The sequence below is a fragment of the Erpetoichthys calabaricus genome, chromosome 15 (genome assembly GCF_900747795.2).
Source record: "Erpetoichthys calabaricus chromosome 15, fErpCal1.3, whole genome shotgun sequence".
In the NCBI taxonomy this organism is placed as follows: domain Eukaryota; kingdom Metazoa; phylum Chordata; class Cladistia; order Polypteriformes; family Polypteridae; genus Erpetoichthys; species Erpetoichthys calabaricus.
In genome coordinates this window covers 93,083,489-93,106,222 of record NC_041408.2, presented here as the reverse complement: position 1 = coordinate 93,106,222, position 22,734 = coordinate 93,083,489, and the positions used below count along the sequence as shown (strand labels likewise).

The following is a 22,734-nucleotide window of genomic DNA, read 5'->3' as shown; positions in this document are numbered from 1 at the left end:
GGTGGCGTTTGTAAATGTATAAAGAAAGAAAAAGGCTTTGCTGGGTGGCATGTCGGCATAGTTTTAGTACTGCTGCCTCAAAACAAAGAGAATGGAGTTCAAAGTGCTCCCTACTTGCATGTCCTCCCACAGTCCAAAGACGTGCAGATTAGATGGACGGGCAATGCTAAATTGCTCCCAGATGAGTGTGCTTGTGTTCACCCTGCGATGGACTTGTGCCCTGTCCACACATCGTCCCTGCCTTGCATGAAATGCTAGCTGGGATAGGCTCCAGCTTCTTCATGACCCTACTCTGGATAAGTGGATTTAGAAAAATGGATGGATAAAGCGTTTGTCTGTAGACAAATTTCAAACCTAAAATGTCTGCATGTCTTTCAGTGTTATAAGAATTTATCGGCTTGAGTTGGAGATGCTCAATGAAACAAGCAGTAATAAAGTGTTTGTATTTTTAATTCCAACAGATGGCGCATCACAATGTATGTAATTAGCGCTTATACAGGGAGATTCACTCGAAAGAGGCCCCGAATATTCTGTTGTAACTCTCGTTAGGATGAAGCAATCTGAATCAAAGAAATACGCTCCATACTTTGACGTTTGTGTAATCGATTGCGTGACATGCAATTCTGTAAGTGGTGTCCGTTTTCTGCCACAGACACATCTTGATGCGGCGCTCCATGTGCGTGAAAATATGGACAAGTGTCTGAGGGGGGAGTGTAGCAGCAATTTCCCGTCGGATGTTTTCCTTCAAATCTTCCACAGTTGTCCCGATAGACATTTCCCTTGAGCAGACCCCAAAGGAAGAAGTCTGGTGGTGTCAGACCTGGCAACTGTGGTGGCCAAAGCCCCTTTGAAATGACCCTGTTGCCGAAGATGGACTCCATTTCTGCTATCCTCCTTGCCGATGTGTGACACGCTTCTCCATCTTGCTGGAAGTAAACTTCTGTTAACTCGCGATCATCCAGTTGATCCTGACATCACTTAAACGAATTGGTGACCCATTAGGTTCGCCCCATGAAGACGCGCCGCTCAGTACTGTACACCACCATCCTGATGAGAAGTCGAGTGACTGAGTGAAGGGGTACGGGTGGTATGCACCCAGAAGTTGCAAATGTAGGTTAAACGTCACGACGGCCGTCTGGTGCCTACCTCATCACTCCGACGCAGGCTCATCCCGTCTTGTTTGAAGCTCCATATTCTGAGGAGCACATTGCACATTGTTTCATTGAGATTGCTTTGTCCTAGCGAGAGTTATTACAGAATATTTGGGGCCTCTTTTGAATGATTCTCCCTGCATTTCAAACTGCATTCCAACAGATGGCGCACCACAGATGCCATTGCTTAATACACCTCATCACACCTGATCTCAGAAGTTAAGCTCGTTACAGAAAACTTACCATAATCTGAATTTCCGACTCCATCTCGAAGTCTGTCATGTTGATCTTTCATCATCATTCAGTAGCTGACCTCCATTAATTAATAATGATGATGCAAGTGGCATCAATGGGCACGACAAAGTGATGGCATTGGACCCGGCTTGTCAGAATTTCCACCACTGTTGTTTGCAGCACTCTCCCCTCCGGCAGTCTGAGGGACAGGGTGTGGCAAAACACGAGTGTTGACTCTCTCTGTCATCCAAAGACGTCGTGACAGTTAGTGACAGTTATCAGGCGTTCTGGTTGAGATTAGGGTCACGAGATGGCTGTCTGACTCGAATAATGACAACTGCCAAGTAAACCGAGTTACATTAACGTGCCATTTTCATCATTGACATGCAGGCTTTGTGTTTCGAGTGTAGCGCGTCCATCTTTGCAGCACGTGGAGTCGTGTGTGGGGAGGGTTAAACATTTAACACAGTGTGGGTGTGGGTCCACACCGGACAGGGAAGACACAAGCCGCACGCAGATGATGAAAATGGCACGTTTATGTCCGTTGGTTTACTCGACAGTTGTCATCGTTTGAGTCAGACAGCAATCCCAATCTTAACCACAGGCCTTTTACACTCGCAGTCGCTGTAGTCTAACAAATGGGGTGGGATGGGCCACCTGGTGGTTTGCTTTTGTTTGTCCTCCCCTGGTGTTAGAATTCCAGTCTTTATCTTTTGCCACACTGCCATCTCCTGGTTCTTACTGGTAGCACAGATGATGCATATGGCTCTTTTTAAATGGAGGCTTGAGGTTATGCTGATGACCCCCTGTGCCCACAGGAGTTTGAGTGCCTGGTGAAGTGCCAAATGGCTAATGAAGATCTCTTTCCTGCTGGTTGCTTCCAGTTGCAGGTCATTGTAGCTGAGCTGAGGACTGGATTAATGAGAGCGATGCAGGATCTGTCTGACATGCAACACGGTGACCGGAGTCTGGAGAGGAAGATGAAGGAGTACCAGGAAGAAATAGAGGACAAGCTGATGACCGTTAAAAACTCGCTGAACACACTGAAGGTGGGCCTCGTGTTTCAGTGACCTTTCAGGTTTTGTCCGTCATTGATAGACGTCAGGGTAGGAGCCATTAACACCACCCAGGGTCCCAAAGCAAAACACTCCTGAACAAATAAAAGCACAACCACAAAAACGTGGCCAATGGCTCAGGCAGCCCCAGGTGGCTAGAGATGGGCAGCGGGTTACTTTGGCACCTCATTCTGTCAGAAAGGGACGCACCTGTCCCACCCGAAACATGGCCTGCTGCTGTGGTTTGACTCTCTGTGTTAGTTTTTCTAAATGGTTTCTGTACTTCATTTTGGGTGTTTTTGAGATCCAGGAATTCAATGCTCCCGCCCACCTACCGGAGCACCGCTGTCTAGCCACACCCACCTGTCACTGGGTGTGCATCTATCTCTGTCCAGCCACACCCACCTGTATCTGGGCACACACCTATCTCTGTCTAGCCACACCCACCTGTATATGGGCATGCATCTATCTCTGTCTAGCCACACCCACCTGTATCTGGGCACGCACCTATCTCTGTCTAGCCACACCCACCTGTATCTGGGCATGCACCTATCTCTGTCCAGCCACACCCACCTGTGTCTGGGCACACACCTATCTCTGTCTAGCCACACCCACCTGTATCTGGGCACGCACCTATCTCTGTCTAGCCACACCCACCTGTATCTGGGCACACCCACCTGTATCCGGGCATGCATCTATCTCTCTCTAGCCACACCCACCTGTATCTGGGCACGCACCTATCTCTGTCTAGCCACACCCACCTGTATCTGGGAGCACATTTACCTCTGTCTAGCCACACCCACCTGTAACTGGGCATGCATCTATCTCTGTCTAGCCACACCCACCTGTATCTGGGAGCATATTTACCTCTGTCTAGCCACACCCACCTGTATCTGGGCACGCACCTATCTCTGTCTAGCCACACCCACCTGTAACTGGGTACATCTATCTCTGTCTAGCCACACCCACCTATGTCTGGGAGCATATTTACCTCTGTCTAGCCACACCCACCTGTATCTGGGCACATCTATCTCTGTCTAGCCACACCCACCTATGTCTGGTGATGTCACCTGTATCTAGATATACCCACTTCTGGGTGTTTTTGAGACCCAACAGTCCAGTGCTTCTGTGTAATTTTGTGCACCAGCCCACCTACCTGACCATTTGTGCCTGGGTATCTGGACTTGCTTACATGTATCTGGGAAAACCTACTTGTACCTCATCGCAAACCCACCTCTGTCTAGCCACACCTACTTGTATCCAGTTGTGCTCACCTATATCTGGATACAGCCACACCCACCTGTGTCTGGCCACACCCACTTCTGTCTATCCACACACCCACCTTTGTATAGCCACACCATCTGTATATGGCAACACCCACCTTTGTCTAAGCACACCCACATTATCTGGCCACACCCACTTATGTCTAGCCATGCTCGCCTACTGCCTAACCACACCCACCTGTGATCTGGTCACACCCACGTGTATCTGGCTGTGGTAACTTCTGTAAAGCCACAAGGACTGGCCGCCTTCTTCTGACATTTCTTCTGCTTTGTGGTGCATGCAGGGTGAGGTGGGCTATTCTGTGAAGCTGATCAATGAGCTGAGCGCCAGACAACGAGAGCTGCAGAGGACCTTTGATGTGTTCCAGTTTGAGTCGGACCGAGACCTGCTGCTGGCCACACACCGGTAAGCCACTTCATACGCAGACCCTATTTAACTCTGAGTGGAATGCACCTTTTGATGACCCTGAGTGAGACTTCATGGCTGATGAAACCGCAGTTCAAGTCTTGTTTATATCGTGTGAAGGAGTCAAAGACGTGGTGACAAAGGGGATAAAGCCCCTTAAGAGCCTCAGAAGAGCAAGCCAGGATCTTCACTAGTTTGCCCTGATATGGCCACCCCCCCTGACTACTAACTGCAGCCTAAAAAAGGGGAATCAGCTTTTAAACCTCCTTGTCATTAACCCCAAGGGTGACTCGGGTTTGGAATTCTATGTAAATACGGTTATTCCTGAGTCAGAGTCGCTGTCAGGTGTAATGATCTGCTCACCTAACTCCTGGGACAGTATTCTGCTGCCATCTAGTGGACGAAATAACATCATGCTGATAAAAGTCATGAACATTTCTATGCGTTTTACCACTCTAAGGTAACTTATTTATTACAACATGAATATTGATAAGACACGCTGGAAAACTCCAAGAAGAACTGGGGAAGGACCCTGTATAATGTCCGTCGGACTAAAGATAAAAAATATGAGCAAAAGGATCAAAAACAAGAGCATTTGACAAAATGAAATCGGTACGTGGAGTATATATATATATATAGGGAAAATGGTGACAGGAAATGACATCCAAACAGACAGACGGAAGTGATGTCATCAGGGCGGAACCAGATTGAGGTCATCAAGGAGGACCAGTAGTGATGTCATTGTTAGGAGCTGGAATTGGAAGTGACATCATCACGGTTTGGGGGGGGGGGGGCTGCAGAAGTGACGTCATTGTTGAGAGCCAGAAAATGACGTTTTTGGGAACCGGAAGTGACATTATCGTTAGGAGTGGAAAGTGATGTCATCATGGGGGAGCCAGAAAGTGACTTCGTCGATGGTATTCGGAAATGGGATTGTTGGGTAGTAGTCATTTTGGGGAACCGAAAGCATTGTGGGGGAGTTATGGTTTTTCTTCTTTACTTCTGTTGAAGGAGAGAGAGAGACATTAGTACACACAGTCAACCCTTTATGACAATGTGACAATGCACAGGGCAAAGCCTTCAACCAAAACACAATGGCATGTAAACAAGAAGCCGTACAGCCAGTTTTAGAACAAACTGAAAATGAACCATTAGTTGAATCAAGCGATAGTGATGACGATGCAAATTGGTCAGCAGATGTCGACACAGATAGTGAAACGGCAACATATGACCGTGATATGCCTGGTAACTTGAGTTACGTAAAGCTTCAGCGTGACAAAAATGATTGCAATCAAGTGGAGCGACGTGAAGAAAGACGTTAGCCCCCTATGCACTCTTTACAAAGCAGCAACTGTCAATGTTTGTGTTAATGGGGGGTGTGGAAGTCACTTTGCCTTGTGCTGTGGCAGCCTACAGTAACACAAGGAGCGCGTCCATCCAGAAGATCAGGCACTGACATCCACACTAATTTTGATGATTTCTAAGCGTTTTCAGTGTGTCGAGGTGGTAGTGCACATTATAAAGTTCAAACCGACCCAAAAGGACATCAACCCCAGGCACCTGACTGATGCTGTGTGATTATCTCCAAAAAGCAGATGAAAGGATTCATGTGGGGTAAGCAGAGGTGTATCAGCCATGTTTGAACCTCTTAGCCACTAGGGGGCCCAGTTCCAGCTAAGCGAGATCATTTAAGACTGGACTCCTTCATGTGTGTCCATCCATCCATCCATTATCCAACCCGCTGAATCCGAACACAGGGTCACGGGGGTCTGCTGGAGCCAATCCCAGCCAACACAGGGCACAAGGCAGGAATCAATCCCAGGCAGGGTGCCAAGCCACCACAGCCTTCATGTGTGTCTCTTCAGAGAATCCTTGGGTCCCGCTGGTTTGACTTTGTGTTGCTCACGGAGTCCCGGATGAAGCACATGACCTGCAGTGTGAGGGAGTGTCAGTTAATGGCACTATGGCCATGTGGCGCCATTACCTAATGGTGATTCGGTTCATTGTTGAGGACCCGAGTGGTAGGACCAGGCCAAGGGGTCACCCACGTAACAACTGCCTGCGGCAGATAGAGGGTCATTTCTGGTGGGTGGGACTGGACCGCGTGTCTGCCTGGGGGGTTGCCAACCAGGATCACGAACTGTGTCATCGTGTGATGGATATGGCAACACGCTGTACCAGTGCAGGCTCCCTGACTTGACTTGAGATCATTTAATTGAAAGTCATTCAGTGTGTCTTGTGATTTATAACCCAGTGACAGTCCATAGGGGACGTCACTGCCACATGGCAATGTCACAGCAGACCACACAAGTCTCATTTTTACAAGTTAGTAGTGTCATCCACCCTAAACTTTAAACACTTGCTAAGGTCCTCTACTGACATCTCCATCCTAGCAGCTCATCATGGCCGATGTAGACCTTTAAACAAAGACAGAGATCAAGAGCAGACTCCTGGATTGCACACCATACTTTTGTTAGCTTTGTAAAGGTGGCTGGCCCTCTGAGCACCACCAGACAAAGTAAAGTTGGATTAAGTTGCGCCTGATGATTGCTGGGATTGGCTTTAGCTTACGCCGCCGCCCTGCTCTCTAGATAGGTGGGTTTGGAAGATGGGTGGATGGATAGACATTAAAATTAATTTTCAAAGCAATTGTTTGATGAAGAGTTGCATTATGTGGTGGACACCATACTGTAGGTCAACCCGACCCCTGTGAGGACAAATGCAGTAAGACTCGTCTTTATTTTATATTGCAGGAAAAGCCAGAGAGAGGAGATCCCAGCTAACAGCGACCTGCTTCTGCCAAGTCAGCCCGGCCTCAGGGTCATCCAGAAGTATTTTTCACGTGTAAGCAACAGCCCAGCCACTGAAAAAGGTGGGCACCATATGTGCGTGTGTGAATCTTGGGGAGATCATCTTTGTCAACAGCAGGAAATCACTCAGGGCTCCATCTCTCCCCCTTTCACATCTACACAGTGAGAAGATGGCTGTTAACTTAGGACCATCAAACTGGTCAGCTTAGCCAGTTGAGCTAAACAGCAGCCCCCTACGCAGCTGAGCACATCAGTCCCTGACTTCTACTTCAGCTGTGAGCTTATCATATCATCAACTGCTATGGCGTGTAACTATGGGGTCCTGTAGGCCGAATACCTAAATCTTTCTCTGGCACTCTGAAATACGCAGTTGTATTTTCGTGATATCTCCCTCTACTTACCCTTTACCTAGGGGTAAGTGTACTCATCAGATTCGTTACTGGGTTGGTCTACTGTAGCACCTTAAGATTAATACACGCACATAGATATACGCATGCGCTCAGACCCTCACCACAACAGTGCCCCATGAATGAGACACACACCTGGTTAAACTTTAGCACTTTAAACCACACAAGTGCCTTAGGGATAACACAGCCTGTCACTCTCTCAGCACGTCAAGAGACTTACAACATACGATGTTTTAGTGATATCTCAGTCCTCAATATTACTTTTGGTCTACAAGAATACATTTAAACATACAAAGGCTCAGCATCCTTGACTAGAGGCCATTTATCAGCCCAGAATGCCTTACTTGACATCCTGCTCCCTACTATTGGGTGGAGCTCACACCCTCCGCCTTAATAAACCTCGTAGCACAGAGCGTATGACAAACCTCCGGCTGCACCAGGTGCTCAAAGAAATCTAACTTACTACTTCAGTCACTCTAGACATGAAGACAAAGCAGAGAAAGTTAAAAGCAGCATGGTATTTATTACAGGAATAATAATAATACCCGTGGAACAAAGAATAATAGAAAATAGGACTCATAGTAATGTCTGTATATATATATATATATATATATATATATAGTCTTTAGAAAATGCTTACAAAGAGTTAAGAGATGACAAGGATGAATGTCGCAGGTGGCTTGTAATTGAGCACTCGTAGTTGTTCATGAGATGCTTTTCTGACGATCTGATGGAAACTGATGCACGTCCAGAGTTTACGACCTGCCCCTTTGTATAAGGACATGGAACAGTGGGATGGGGCGCTGAGCAACTTCTTACTGGTTACGTGGCATCGTTTGGGGGAGGGGTCTGAGTCACAGTGAAGCTGAAATGAGAGAAGAAGTACCTGAAGCTGAATGAGACAATAAACCAGTGTGGAGTTCTAGGTGAGGTTGATGGATGTCGCCCTGCGTTGCCCACAACGGGTAATCTGTGTTATTAGACTTTGACGACTTGTGGAGCGGGGATGGATGGCTTCAGTGGCCCAAAAGATTAGAATGAGTCCTGAAACATTTTAAGGATGAAAACACAAAGATTATCTTCTGCTGTGGTGCGTCACTCATCACAGTGTCAATGGAGATATCGGCCTTTTCTGCAGAGAAGGCTCCATTTAGTGGGGCAATGTGAGTGTGTTGGGGGTCGATATTAATAACATCAGTAATTAACCAGGTAACCAAGGAAGTCGAATAGGCCTGCCTTGATGAAAGCTGATTAAAACACTCTCAAACTGATGACTCTCCTTCTCATTGCAGCACCAGGAGGAGACAGAGAGGAGGTCTGCCAAGAGGGAGTTACTCAGCGAGGCTTCCCATATTCCCCTGTGTGGCCGGAAAAACTAGAGCCCACTGAATATATTGAAGGGCTGTACAGCAAAGACAACAAGAATGCGGCTGGGGAATATGACAGGACAAAATGGAGCTTGCCAGACGGAGAGCAGCGTGGCAGTGCGTACTCGAGTGAGTGAGTAGCCAGATGTAAGCGTGAGAGTGGGCCCTGTCTGGAGCCAGGTTTGGGGGTGGGCACCCAGGTTATTCTCAAGCTAAGGGGTGAGAGATCTGGAGACCATGGTGACCTTAGGATCAGCACTGATCAAAGTTGACACTTTATGAGAGTGATCACAGACACACCGTGTTTCCGTATGTACATAAAATAATCTGTACAACCAACCCAAAGAAAATGATCTCAACAGTGCAGATAACTGATTTACCCTCACATGAATACTTCAGCTCATCACCTTCTTATGTAATATGCAAATGCAATAATTCTGCAGAACTGACACACACATTCTGCCCTTCCCTTCATTCTTCAGTAAAGGTTCTCAGGGTCTTTATTGTAACGTGTACAGAGTACAGTGAGATTTTTACTTGTGTGTGATAATCGACACGTAACACTCTGACACTCTCTGGTGCCAGAAGAACCACCGTATATACTCGTGTATAAAAATCGATCATAAAATCAGACCGCAACTTATACGCCCGTTCAAAAATACAATTGCCTCCTCCAATCTCGCATCAGTCTCTCAGACACATCAAATTTTGCTGCAGCAGCTCAGTTTTCAATTTCTTTCACTACTTCAATGACTTTTAATTTAAAACCAGCTTCATATTTTCTTCTGATCGAACGCTCCATTGTAGATAAGGGATGCTCTTACGATAAAGGTGTATGAGGGGGTGAGATACAAGAAACACAAATCAGTACAAACATCGCTTCGGAATAGTGCGGGTATCACCGTGTGGTCACGTAGGCACAATACATTGAAACAAATGGCTGTGTGCCCCGTGGCGACTCTCTCAGGTGGGCGTTAGCATATCAATAGCGTGAGTTTTCTGCATTCGACTTACATGACCGACATAAAATACCGGAAATTATACGGTAAAATCAAGCCCCGACTTATCTGCGGGAGAACTTAAATGCAAGTATATATGGTAAAGACACCAATTTCAGTTACCTCTACAGTGTATTTATCTTGTAATGACCTTGTCCCAACACTCCCAACTGTATACTTTATGATTTTTTTTACCGTTTTTCTGAGCTACATGAAGTTTTCAAATTCTTCATTTTTTCCTGTACTTTTGAGTTTCACTTAAATTTTTTTTCTCTGTTCTGTTTAAAGACTTTTTTTACTTTATTTAAATATTATTTCATTTTGTTCATATACTGTATATATATATATATATAGATAGATAGATAGATAGATAGATAGATAGATAGATAGATAGATAGATAGATAGATAGATAGATAGATAGATATATTGTGACAGATAAGGGCGCTCTCGCTCCCTTGAACCCTCAGACCAGACGTCAGACACCAGATAAAAGTCCAATAATAATATTTATTATTATAAATAAGTGCACCAAGCACCCTCCTCTCCACAATACTCATATAACAATAATCAATACACTAATCAATACAATCCTCCACTCTCCCAGAAGCTTAGCCACCCTGCCTCCCAACTCAGCTTGACGTCTGAGATTTCCCACAGTCCTTTTGTAGTCCTTGACCTGGAAGTGTTTGTCCCTCAGTCCGTGTGCCTTTCTATCACTTACGGGTCAGGTAAAACTTCTTTTCTGCATCCCGGAAGCACGTCATTTCCTCTGTCCCTGTGACCAGGACGTACTTCCGGGTTATAGGGCAAAAACAAGTCTCTGAGCCTCCCTGTAGCGTCCCCTTGCGGCCCCCATGGTACCCAGCAGGGCTGTGAAGGAAAACTCCAATATCCATGATGCCCTGCTGGAATTCAGAGCACCTCCATGCTGCCGGAAGGGCTCCATCTAGTGGCGTGGGGGTATTGGCCGGGATGAATGGCCGGCCATATCTCACAATATATATATATATATATATATATATACATACAGTGGAACCTCGGTTCACGAATGCCTCAGTACACGTACAACTCGGTTTACGACCAAAAAGTTCGCCAAACTTTTGCCTCGGTTCACGACCACACACTCGGTATACGAACAAGCCAGTTTCCCTTTCGGTTTGTGCGCGCTGATGATTTCCGCACGTGTTGCATTGTTCTTATTCAGACGTGAACTGCTGCAATGTAAGAGAGAGAGAGAGAGCGAGAGCGTGTGCCGCTGCGCAGGGAGCCTCGGTGTTTGTCAGTGTTATTCAATGTTTTTACATTAGTTTACTATTACACTGTGCATTCTATGGTGTAATTAACTATATTTGTGCTTAAAAATATTTTAAAAAACATAAAGTTCGTACGGTCTGGAACGGATTAATTGTATTTACATACAATCCTATGGGGGAAATTGCTTTGGTTCACGACCAATTCGGTTTACGACCAGAGGTTTGGAACGAATTATGGTCGTGAACCGAGATTCCACTGTATATATATATATATATATATATATATATTGTGGAACAAGCCTCGGACACAGACAGGAAGACATGTTATAAAGCACCACCACACATTTATTTTACAGTTAATATTTACAGTCAATAAGTGCACACACAAACCACAGACTCCCACCAAAGTCCAGGCCAACACCACACGATGCCTCTTCTTCAGGCCGCCTCCTTGTGTCTCCTCCAGACCTCGTCTCTCGACCTCCCAACTCCAGCCCTGAATGAAGGGAGGCGGCCCCCTTTATTGTCCCCCGGATGTGCTCCAGGTGTGCTCCGGCAATCTTCCACCGACATGTCCCAGTGTGGCGGAAGTGCCGGCTGCATCCCCGGAAGAACTCAGGGTGTCCCTGCTCCTCTTCCCCTCAGCATTTCCGCCACACCAGGACCCAGGCATTGGGGCGCCCCCTGGCAGTAACCACGGGCCCCTACAGGGTTGAGCTTCAAAGCTCTGTACCCATGGTCCCCACAGCAACCAGGGCGGTCGCCCCCTCGTGGTCTGGTCCTCTTGGGCATCCCAGCTGGGTACCACCAACCAGCCGCGTGCCACAATATACATACAGCGCATCCAAAAAGTATTCACAGCGCATCACTTTTTTCACCTTTTGTTATGTTACAGCCTTATTCCAAAATGGATTCATTTTTTTCCTCAGAATTCTACACACAACACCCCATAATGACAACGTGAAAAAACTGTACTTGAGGTTCTTGCAAATTCTTTGGAAGAAATAAGTGGAGAGGATTGTTGGGCTGAATGGCCTGTCCTCGACTCGAGTGTTCTAATGTCTCTTTAAAATTCTGGCTCTTGAGGCTGGAGAACAGTGACCCAAGTTTTATTGCTGTTTTGTACCGAGTTACATGGATGGAACTCTTTCTGGTTTTGACTTTGCTTGTTTCACCTGCTCCTTTTTTCATTGCCTTGGTGGCCTGATGCCATTTTTTACCAGCTCTGGCAGAACACACTCTTGCTCAAAGCTGTTCACCACTACCTTAAAAGCCATACGTGTTGTAAAGGTGCTATATCATGTGACTTTTTTTAGGCTGCCCTGTGACTGGCACAGAAGCTGCTCGTTTGAATGATGAGATGCCAGCTCATTGTTAAGTGTGTGCTAATTTAGACCACTTTGCAGAGATCTGTCTTCATTTGGACATTAAAGTGTTTTTTAATTTTAAAACAGCAATTTAAATCCACTGGGATTCAATGTCATGTCATGTCACTTTCTAACCCGCTTAATCCAGACCAGGGTCAAGGAGGGGCTCAAGCCTGTCCAAGCTAGCTTAGGACGCAAGGCAGGAACAAACCCCGGACAGGGCACCAGTCACACACTCGCACACATAAGGGACAGTTTAGTGTCACCCATTCACCTGACCTGCATGTCTTTGGACAGTAAGAGGAAACAAATGCAGACACGGGGAGAACATGCAGACTCCACACAGGCCAGGACGTGCACCCTGGTTTGCTTACGGCGAGGCAGCAGTGTTACCACTGCACAGATTCAAAGTTGTGTAAGAATAAAATGTGCAAAGGGGAGAAATACATTTTAGAGGCAAATATAAATAAAGCCTGCGGTGGGCTGGCGCCCTGCCCAGGGTTTGTTTCCTGCCTTGTGCCCTGTGTTGGCTGGGATTGGCTCTAGCAGACGCCCGTGACCCTGTAGTTCAGATATAGAAGGTTGGCTAATGGATGGATGGATATAAATAAAGCATATTTTTTCAAAAAGATCTGTCATTTTATCTGCATTGAGTCTATTCATATTGACATTAGGGTCGTATTTATCCCAATCTGACTCTCTGATCATCTCACCTCAGAAGACCCCTCACTGTTCCCTGCTATCTGTTTTTAAGGTAAGAGGCAGACGGCTGCTTTGGAGATTCTGGAGTCAGAGCGGGCCTACGTGTCCCACCTATCCTTACTACTTCAGGCCAACATCGCCTTTAATGGATCAGAAACTGCGCATACAAAGGACAAAAGGTAAGTGTGGCGTGTAGTGCTGTAACTGGTCACTCTGTCGGGCGGGTGGTCTACCAGCCTAACATCAGCAAATCCAATGAAAGCATCGCAGGACAGGGGTCTTGTTCTTTTCTTTTTCTTTCCTTTCCTAATAACTTTCTTGTCCAGGCATCTCATTCATTATGGAGGGGATCTCACTTTCGAGAACCCGGCTGGCCGCTTTATTCCTCTTGAATTCGTAGCCCGTGTTTATTACCAACTAGGGGGCTTTGCCCTCTGCTCGATTCGATCGACAACCCCCGGGCCGGCGCTACATGCTAGCCTCTTAACGGTTCTGCTGCTCGCGTTTGGGGATGCGGATGTACAGTTTAAAACAGATTGTTATTTTCATGGGAATTGTTACTTATGCATAACTATTTTAGATTACAGCAAGTAATTAACCAGAGTAAAAAATAGTAAAACGTAATAAATTAAAAGAAAATTATGTTTCATGTTGCGTTAGAGTTATTCGTTGCATTATACGATTTCATTCTGCTTGGCTTTAAAATTAACACGCAAATACTTTTTAAATGTACACGTTTACTGTAAAATTTAGTAAAAGCAATTTTTTTAATTAAATTTTTGTCAATATCGCATTGAATTTTGATTCCGTGTTTGGACTTACATTGTGACAACGCAACGTATAACTGCCCGTGAGTGAGTTTCGTTTCTTTCTCTCTAATAAATAAAATGACTTTTTCGAATGTTTGTCTCTGTGATTTGTTAATTCCCAAATTAAAAGCTATTTTAATGGGAAACTGTAAACATTTTAATACGAATGGCATATCAAGATCTCCTTTGGTGTCTAATGTCATTAGTGAAGATGGACTACATTACCTTTCTTGGATACATCCTTCTTTCTACAGTAATTCATGTGGTGGAAGACCAGACGGTGTAAACGGTTGTAGATATTTTTCATAATATTGTAAGTTGATGTTTTCATCTTCCACACCATCACCACCAACTGTTTCAGCAGAGTCTATCGATACGCATTTAACCAATTTGCCGTGTAACCGATCGACATTTTTCACATGAATTCATTTGACTTCCTCGTTTCTCGGTGATTGCCCGTGTACTCATTTCTTCTGTTTATAACTCTTCGGGATGAAATTCTTCAATAAGATTTGGACAGAATACGACTTATTTTATTGGGAACTTAAAGTCAGGAAAACATAAAAATGTATAAGAGCTGAGAGCGCAGGAAGTGTGTCTGACAAAAACATTGACACCAATGAGAGGTGAGAGGACTGTGTGATTGGTTGAATATGTTTGAGAGGAGAGCGGGACTTGAAAAAATCTCATGACCAAAGTCTCGTCTTGTTGAAGGATGTTTTTATATAATAGCGAGATGTCCTTCTCCAGTGATCGCTCAGGTTGGAATGGGGTCACTGTGCCTCTTGTGTGGTGTTAAAGATAACTAAAGCAGGGTGGTGCCATCTGTCCGTAAGCATTTCTGAGCCGACGCCTAATGTCTTAGGGGGCAGCTGAACAATCCGGCTCAGAGAATGGTCATTAGACTAGCAGAGTGACAGAGAGAGCACAAAAGCCCCCTCTATTGTGAACGTCTCTCAACGCGGTCCGGATTTCAAGCATTGATGATCACACTGTCAGGTGTAAGGGACGGTCGGCCGGAATGCCCCGAGAATGGACGGATGGAGGAAGGCAGCTACTTTTAGACACTGCATCCTTCAAGATGCTAGACGGAGACTTCCCTGCAGTATAGCGGTACCACGGATTCCCGCAGGGCACCATGTGTATCATGGGTGCCGCCAATAGACACTGCAGGAGGATCTGGGGACTTAGTACTTCTGGAAAATGTAAAAAGTATATCGAGTCATGGGGACAGAAGCCCAGAAGTACTTCCGGGCTGATGGAAAACTTGATTTCTCCATCTGACCCGGAAGTGCTGGCAGGTCACATGGACAGAAGAGCAGAAGCACTTCAGGGTTGGACCACAAATCAAGGACTGCAGAACACCCAGAAGGCAAGCCAGAGTCGGGCGGAGGTGGACAAAGCATGCTGGGAGGTGCGGAAGAGAAAGAGAAAGAGGAGGTTTGTGTTGGTGCTCAATTACTTGCCTGTTTATTGGAGGGCACTGTTTAAGAAAAGAATTCAAAAATATTTCCTGGTGCCCTGCATGTCTGTCTGTTAGGTTTAAGGAGCAACAGCGACCCCTAGTGTCCACACAGGACAAGTGTCACTTTGTTACAACAGGCACAGCTCAGGTAAGCAACTTGACCATTTTGAGTTAGAGGTCCGGCCCAGTTTGTTACTTGCTGTAGCAATAGGCCTTGTGGGTGTTTACTTTTAAATATAAAAACTGATTATTTTTGTGTGTTGTTATATTACAAAAGCCGGTTTAGAAAATGGATGGATGGATGTTATACATAACCAACAGAGCGAGATTTGGGCTGCCGGACAAGGACAGTGTTAGCCAATCAAACGTTTAAAAAACACAGAACTATTTGCTTTCTTACCGTTACCCCTAAAAGAAATAAACCTGGACAATGCCGAGTACTTCAAATAGTTCCAAATAAAACTACATGGCCTTCATAAATAATGTCTGCTTATCACCACAAAGAAGTCACATGATGCTAATCTTGGTTTCATCAGACCAGAGATTCCAGTTTCTCACCATCTGAGAGTCTTTTAGGGGCCATTTTGCCAACTCCAAGTGACTTCCACGCGTCTTAAATAGGAGGAGAGGCTTCCTTCTGGTCACTCTGCCGTAAAGTCCTTCTGGAAGTTTCTCCCAGAAATTCATTTTTTGTAGCCTTCCCCAAGATCTGCACCTCGACACACTTCCTCCCGTCTCTATGCTCTTCAGCTAATTTCTTTGACCTCATGGCTTGGTTTTTGCTCAACTGTGGGACTGCGACCTTCTACAGTTGTGTCCCAAAGTTCTGAGAATGACCCAAGTGTTGGTTTTCACCAAGTCTGTTGCTTCAGTGTTTTTAGATCTTAGTATCTGATGTTTCTCTGGTGTACTGAAGTAGAATTACAAGCAGTTCAGAAGATTCAAAGGCTTTGTTTGACAATGACATGAAGTTTATGCACAGAGTCCGTATTTGCAGTGTTGGCCCTTCTTTCTTTATCAAGACCTCTGCAATTCACCCTGGCATGCTGTCCATCAACTTCTGGTCCAAATCCTGACTGATGGCCGCCCATAATCAATGCTTGGATTTTTCTCAGAACTGGTGGGTTTTTGTTTGTCCACCTGCCTCTCAATGGGATTAAAGGTCTGGGGAGTTTCCTGGCCATGGACCCCAAATGTCGATGTTTTGTTCCTTGAGCCACTCAGATCTCACTTTTGCCTTCTGGCCCGGCGCGCCATCATGTTGGTCACCCAACTCTTCTTGGATGGTTGGGAGAAGTTGCTCTCAGAGGATGTTGTGGTCCCATTCTTTATTCATGGTTGACTTCTTAGGCCAAATTGTGAGTGAGCCCTGCACTGCCTTGGCTGAGAAGCAACCCCATGTGACATGAGTGGTCTCAGGATGTTGGCCTGACACAGGACTGATGGCAGGGAGGAGACAAAGTGCAGTTCAACAACACTTCCATGATGAATAAAAAATTTGGACAGCGTTTTCCCTCGCCCGGACACGGGTCACCGGGGCCCCCCTCTGGAGCCAGGCCTGGCGGTGGGGCTCGATGGCGAGCGTCTGGTGGTCGGGCTTACACCCATGGGGCTCGGCCGGGCACAGCCCGAAGAGGCAACGTGGGTCCCCCTTCCCATGGGCTCACCACCTATGGGAGGGGCCAAGGAGGTCGGGTGCAGTGTGAGTTGGGTGGTGGCCGAAGGCGGGGAATCCTCTGCTACAGAAGCTGGCTGCCACCAGGCCATCCTCCAAAAGTCTTCACTTCACTCACACCTGCCTGCTACCATTCCTGCCCTGGCGATGCCCGCAGCTGAATCAACTTTAAGACACGCTCCTGGTGCTTGCTGTACTTTCTCGGGCGCCCTGACACCTTCTTCACTTCTCTGTTGTAACTCAATCAGCCTGACAGAGTGACCCCCAGCCTCGTCTTCATCGACACTCTCACCTGTGTGAACGAGAGGACCACTGAAATAACGTCAGCAGGTCCTGTGGTGGCAGGGCTGACATGCAGTGGTTTTTTGGGATGAAGTTCATTTTCATGGCAGAGGGACTATGCAGTTCATTGCAATTCATCTCATCGCTCGTCAGAACATTCTGGAGTCGATGCAAATTACCATCATAAAAACTGAGGCAGCAAACTTTGTGAAAATTAATATTTGTGTTGTTCTCAAAACTTTTAGCCACAGCTGTGCAGACAGGTGAGGGCCATCAACTGAGCTGACCACAGGTGGTCTCCAAACACGGTGCAGAAACGTCTCAATGATGAGTCCCAGCAAAGGGTCTGAATACTTGTGTCAATGTGAGATTTCACATTTTTAAATACGTTTTCAAAGTTTCTGTTCACTTTGTCCTTTTCAGGTACTGAGTGTTGTGTGACGAGAGAAAAAACAAATTGAAATGATTTTAGCACAAGGCTGCAACCTTTAAAATGTGTAAAAAGTGAAGGGTGTGAATACTTTCTGAAGGCCTTTCTGTACGTCGTAACCCTCTGTGCAGTAAAACACTAATTTAAAAGAACATAACAAAGATCCAGAAGCCTGAAACGTCACAGTGAATTCATCTTTTTTCCTTTTCTTCTGTAAATTATAGAATTTTCCTGTTCATTTGTGAGATTTGTTTTCTATTTTGAATTTTTACTAAAAAAAAAGTTTAAAAATGAAACGCCTGGAAGTTCTGGTGTTGCACATCACACTCTGGGATTTAAACGTTTGCTACCTCAGTAGTTGTAGAATTTTGAAAACCTCTATGACGAGTTGCATTTCTTCTTCTATTTGTATTTTGTTTTTGTTTCTCCATCTGGACACTCAGTCCATTTCTATAACGTCTCTTTTTTGTCTTTCCATTAGGCCATTTCCTACTTGTCTGCGATTCCTCATCCAGCACCACCTGGACCTGCTTCACGTTCTTCAGGATCGTGTCCTAAAACGCCAGTGGCAGGGCATCGTGGGCGACTTGTTCATGAAGTTAACAAGCAAACAGGTGGCGTATCGAGCAATCATTCAGCACAACCTAAGCATGCAGTAAAAGGCTGAAGGGCGACCACAGAGTGGCACCGCTTGGCACGCCACGTCTGGTTTTACTGGGGAATGTCACTTTTCATCTTGTGCACACATGGGCCACAATTGGTGATGGGTGAAACAGCAGAGTCTCGTTTCAGATAAGGTTGAAAAAATTAGTTTTGCTTGCAATTTCATAATCACAAAACTCAAAGGTAATTAAAATTAGTTGTATGGGGCGGAAAGCAAGGAATGTTGGTCCTTAAAACATTACTCTTACTGCTCTCCTCCTGCCAGTTCTGTAACACAGGTAATCAATGTCAAGGATACTAAATATCTCAGGGGATTATTATGAGCTGGCGAAAAGACCAGGACACGATAATAAAAGCCAAACGAGAAGGCAAAAGTCAGAAACTGAAAGACAATCAGAATCAAGCAACGAAATATTGGGGCAAAGACAAATGAAAACCAGAAAATGTTTAGGAAGATTGAATTATCCACTGAGGGATACTACAGCTGCCATGTGCTGCCATATATCTTACTAGCTGTACCCCGTGGCTTCGCCCACATAGTAATGAAACAGGACAAACTTTAAAAATCAATAGACGTTGACACTATATCTGATTGTGTTCAGCTCTGACGGGACAGCGTCCCCCGCGTGGGGAGAAGAGCACATGGTGGTGATATCTGTGGCATTCAGCAGCTACCCTCTAAAACACATGGAGCTCTGATCTCTCTCTCAAAAACGTCAAACGTTACTCCTTAACAACCTGTACATGATGATGTCTGCTGAACAAACAGGCAGAGGCGAGGTGCGCTCCAACGCATGGCGAGATGTAGACCAACTCAAACAGAGGCTGGCGAGTGAATGAGGAAGGCCTCGACCCCCTGCTCTCGGCCCACAGCCACTCTCTTGGATTTGCATAAATACATCGATACCACAAGCAAACTCTGGTACTTAGCGCAATGAGAGAAGTCGCAAAATCAACCGGAAAATTCAAGCAAATTATAGAAAACAACCCGATCTAAATCCATTAAGCAATTTTCTCGTCAAAAGTGGACAGACATACAGACAGAACACGCTTGGACCACGAAATTTCTTTAAAGTGTTTCTTAGCGAGCACCTATGGGCCAAGGGTCACCTACATTCCAAATTTCAGGTCCCAAGTCCTCATGGTTTGGGAGATTTTGTGATGAGTGAGTCAGTGGTATTTGGCTTTTATATATATATATATATATATATATATATATATATATATATATATAAGATATATAAACGTCTATGCGTAGAAGTGTGTGTCTGTCTGTCTGTCCAGCCCAGAAATGCAAGGCTACAGCATGAAGCTGAAAAAGCCAGCAAGGCAGCCCCAAGTTAACAAGTTCAAAGAAGAAAGAAGGATGAGGGTACAGCATGAAGCTGAAAGAAAGCGACTCTGTCGCCAAAGTGAAACCGCAGACGAAAGACAAACTCACTTAGCTGCTAATACACAAGCGAGGCGAGTACATCGGCAAAATGAAACCTCCGAGGAGAGAGAAACTCGCTTAGCCGCTGATAGACAAGGGTGGTGAGCACATCCGCAAAGCGAAACCGCCGACACCGCATTGTCCAAACTGTGACAGCAGGTGGCACTAGTGAGCCTACACAGCCGACAATCTGCTTTCCTGTTTTGAACAGGCTGAGCCACACAGCATGGCCTCCATCACTTGTAGTGCTGCTTGCTGGGAGTCAAAAGAAATTTGTCTTTTAATGGTGTATTATCGTGTTATTCCCCTGTACTTACCCTTTACCTAGGGGTAAGTGTACTCATCAGATTCATTACCAGATTGATCTACTGTTGCACCTTAGGATGAACACACACATACATAGATATATACGCATACACATAGAAACTCAACCTGGCCCCATGAATGGCACACACACAGCTGGTTAACCTCTGGCACTTTAAACCACATAAGTGTCTAGGAATAACACAGCCTGCCACTCTCTCAGCACTCCAAGAGACTTCCTTATTATCGGCACAAACAACATACGATATTTTAATGATATCTCAGACCCAAATATTACTTTTGGTCTACAACAACACATTTAAACATAAAGGCTCAGCATCCTTTACTACAGGCCATTCATCAGCCAAGAATGCCTTACTTGACGTCCTGTTCCCTACTATTGGGTGGAGCTCTCGCCCTCCGCCTTAATAAACCTCACAGCACAGAGTGTATGGCAAACCTCCGGCTGCACCAGGTGCTCAAAGAAATCTAACTTATTACTTCAATCACTCTAGACATGAAGACAAAGCATAGAAAGGTAAAAGCAGCATAGTATTTATAATACCAGTAGAACAAAGAATAATAGAAAATAGGACTGATAGTAAAGTCTGGATATATATATATATATATACATACAGTGGAACCTTGGTTCACAACCATAATTCGTTCCAAAACTCTTGTCGTAACCCGATTTGGTTGTGAACCGAAGCAATTTCCCCCATAGGATTGTATGTAAATACAATTAATCCGTTCCAGACCGTACAAACTGTATGTAAATATATATATATTTTAGTTTTTAAGCACAGATATAGTTAATTGTACCATAGAATACACAGCATAATAGTAAACTAAATGTAAAAACATTGAATAACGGAGAACACTAACACTTCAATAGTTCACGCTATAGTGCTAGGAACCGCTCACTAAAAATACTTTTTTTTTTAATGAGTTTTAAGCACAGGGGAAAAAATGAACATTTGAAAAATCCGTAATTTAATAAACCACCAAGAAAAGTAACATTGCAACAATGCAGGCTACGAACCAATCGCTGTAAACAGAACTGAAAACAAAAACAAGCCTTCTCTACCTTATGCGTCCCTCCCTCCCTCTCTCATGTGCCTGTGTGTGTGTGTCTCTCTAGTGCGCTCCTGTGTGTGTGTGTGTGTGCGCATCTGTCTCTCTCGTGCTGCCTGTGTGTGTGTGGCGCTGTCTCGCTCTCTCTCTCTTGCTCGCTGCACAGGCAGAGACTGAACATGTACAAACCGAAAGGGAACCTGGCTTGTTCGTATACCGAGTGTGTGGTCGTGAACTGAGGCAAAAGTTTGGTGAACTTTTTGGTCGTAAACCGATTTGTACGTGTACCGAGACGTTTGTGAACCAAGGTTCCACTGTATAGTCTTTAGAAAAAGCTTACGAAAAAGTAAAGATGACAAGGATGAATGTCGCAGGCGGCTTGTGATCTTAGCACTCGTAGATGTTCATGAGATGTTTTTCGGATGATCAGATGGAAATGGCTTCACGGTCCCGGCGCCCTCTTCTGACATCTTTGTCCCTTCTTCTTCCTCCCTCCTATATTGCTCTTCAGACTATGCATATTTATTATAAAATTCTACCGGGGGATTTTGCAAGATGTGATTGTTAGATATTCTGATTGGCTGACTGTCAATATGATGAATAAATTCACTGTCCGTTTTCCCAAACAATAAAACTTTGTTGATGTTGCCTGAGGTATCGGCATGTCTTCCTTTCTCAGGCTGTAAAATAATTTAGCTACTTTGGTCTCAGATGCCCAGGTTTTAAACTAATCGATAGCCTTAGGCACCAGCATGTCTTCCTTTCTTTGTTGGAACAGCTGTTTTAAAAGTGAGGTACAACTAGGAAGAGGATATACTTTAATGTGTCCCGAGTTTAGTTCATCTGTTGTTGTGTCTTGAACAAAATATCAAAATGTACAGATTTTGGAATCATTTCCATGGCTGAGTACAGAAAACAGACAAAAATGGAGTTGTGTGAGGAGTACGTGCTGCTACAGAAGTGAGGACACTGAACTTTTATTTTGTTTTTGACAGCAGCCCCCCCCCCCCCAGGTAATTTGCTGTATCTTTATGACTCTATGACTGCTGCCATTTATCAAAAAATAAAAATGAGTCAGAAAGTGAAACAAGAGAACTGTCAGCCCCGTAATGCCGAGTGCTTTATGTTTTTCAGAGTCATTTCCTCAAGTGCTACACCGCATACCTGAAGGAGCTTCCCAACTGCCTTTCGGTGGTCAACATCTGCGCCGGATCCTTGAAATCGTTTTTTCTCGAGGTATCTTCACATTTTTAGAAAAAATCACAGTCTCTGAGAAATGAATGACAATAAGATAGCGTGAGGTTGTGTCAAAAATGTAATGAAAGGAGATTAATCAAAAGAATATTCCAAAGTAAAAAGTACATTGAACCCGACGGCATAGCTTAAGAAGATGGGAGGAAAAAAATGGGGCACTGGATGAACCCCAATGAGAGGGGTAAAGGATTTTAGGAATATAAGTGGGGGAGCAGACAGTGGCGCCCCCTGATCCTGATGAGTGTCTATATAATCGGTCACCTTATTAACACACGTCAGGGTCAAAATCATTCACATTCAGTCTTCAAATACG

The 22,734-nt window shown here is 45.1% G+C and overlaps 1 protein-coding gene across 2 annotated transcripts in view; it reads left to right on the top strand.

The window, feature by feature from the left end:
* The window catches only part of arhgef33 (Rho guanine nucleotide exchange factor (GEF) 33), a 40,385-nt gene that overhangs the window by 5,645 nt on the left and 12,006 nt on the right, over window positions 1-22,734 (top strand). For both annotated transcript variants that reach the window (XM_028820612.2, XM_028820615.2), the window contains exons 3-9: window positions 2,270-2,434; window positions 4,008-4,129; window positions 6,883-7,001; window positions 8,639-8,842; window positions 13,087-13,213; window positions 18,177-18,309; window positions 22,302-22,403. In XM_028820612.2, coding sequence (XP_028676445.2) covers window positions 2,270-2,434; window positions 4,008-4,129; window positions 6,883-7,001; window positions 8,639-8,842; window positions 13,087-13,213; window positions 18,177-18,309; window positions 22,302-22,403 — 972 coding nt within the window. The remainder of the gene's footprint in view (window positions 1-2,269; window positions 2,435-4,007; window positions 4,130-6,882; window positions 7,002-8,638; window positions 8,843-13,086; window positions 13,214-18,176; window positions 18,310-22,301; window positions 22,404-22,734) is intronic.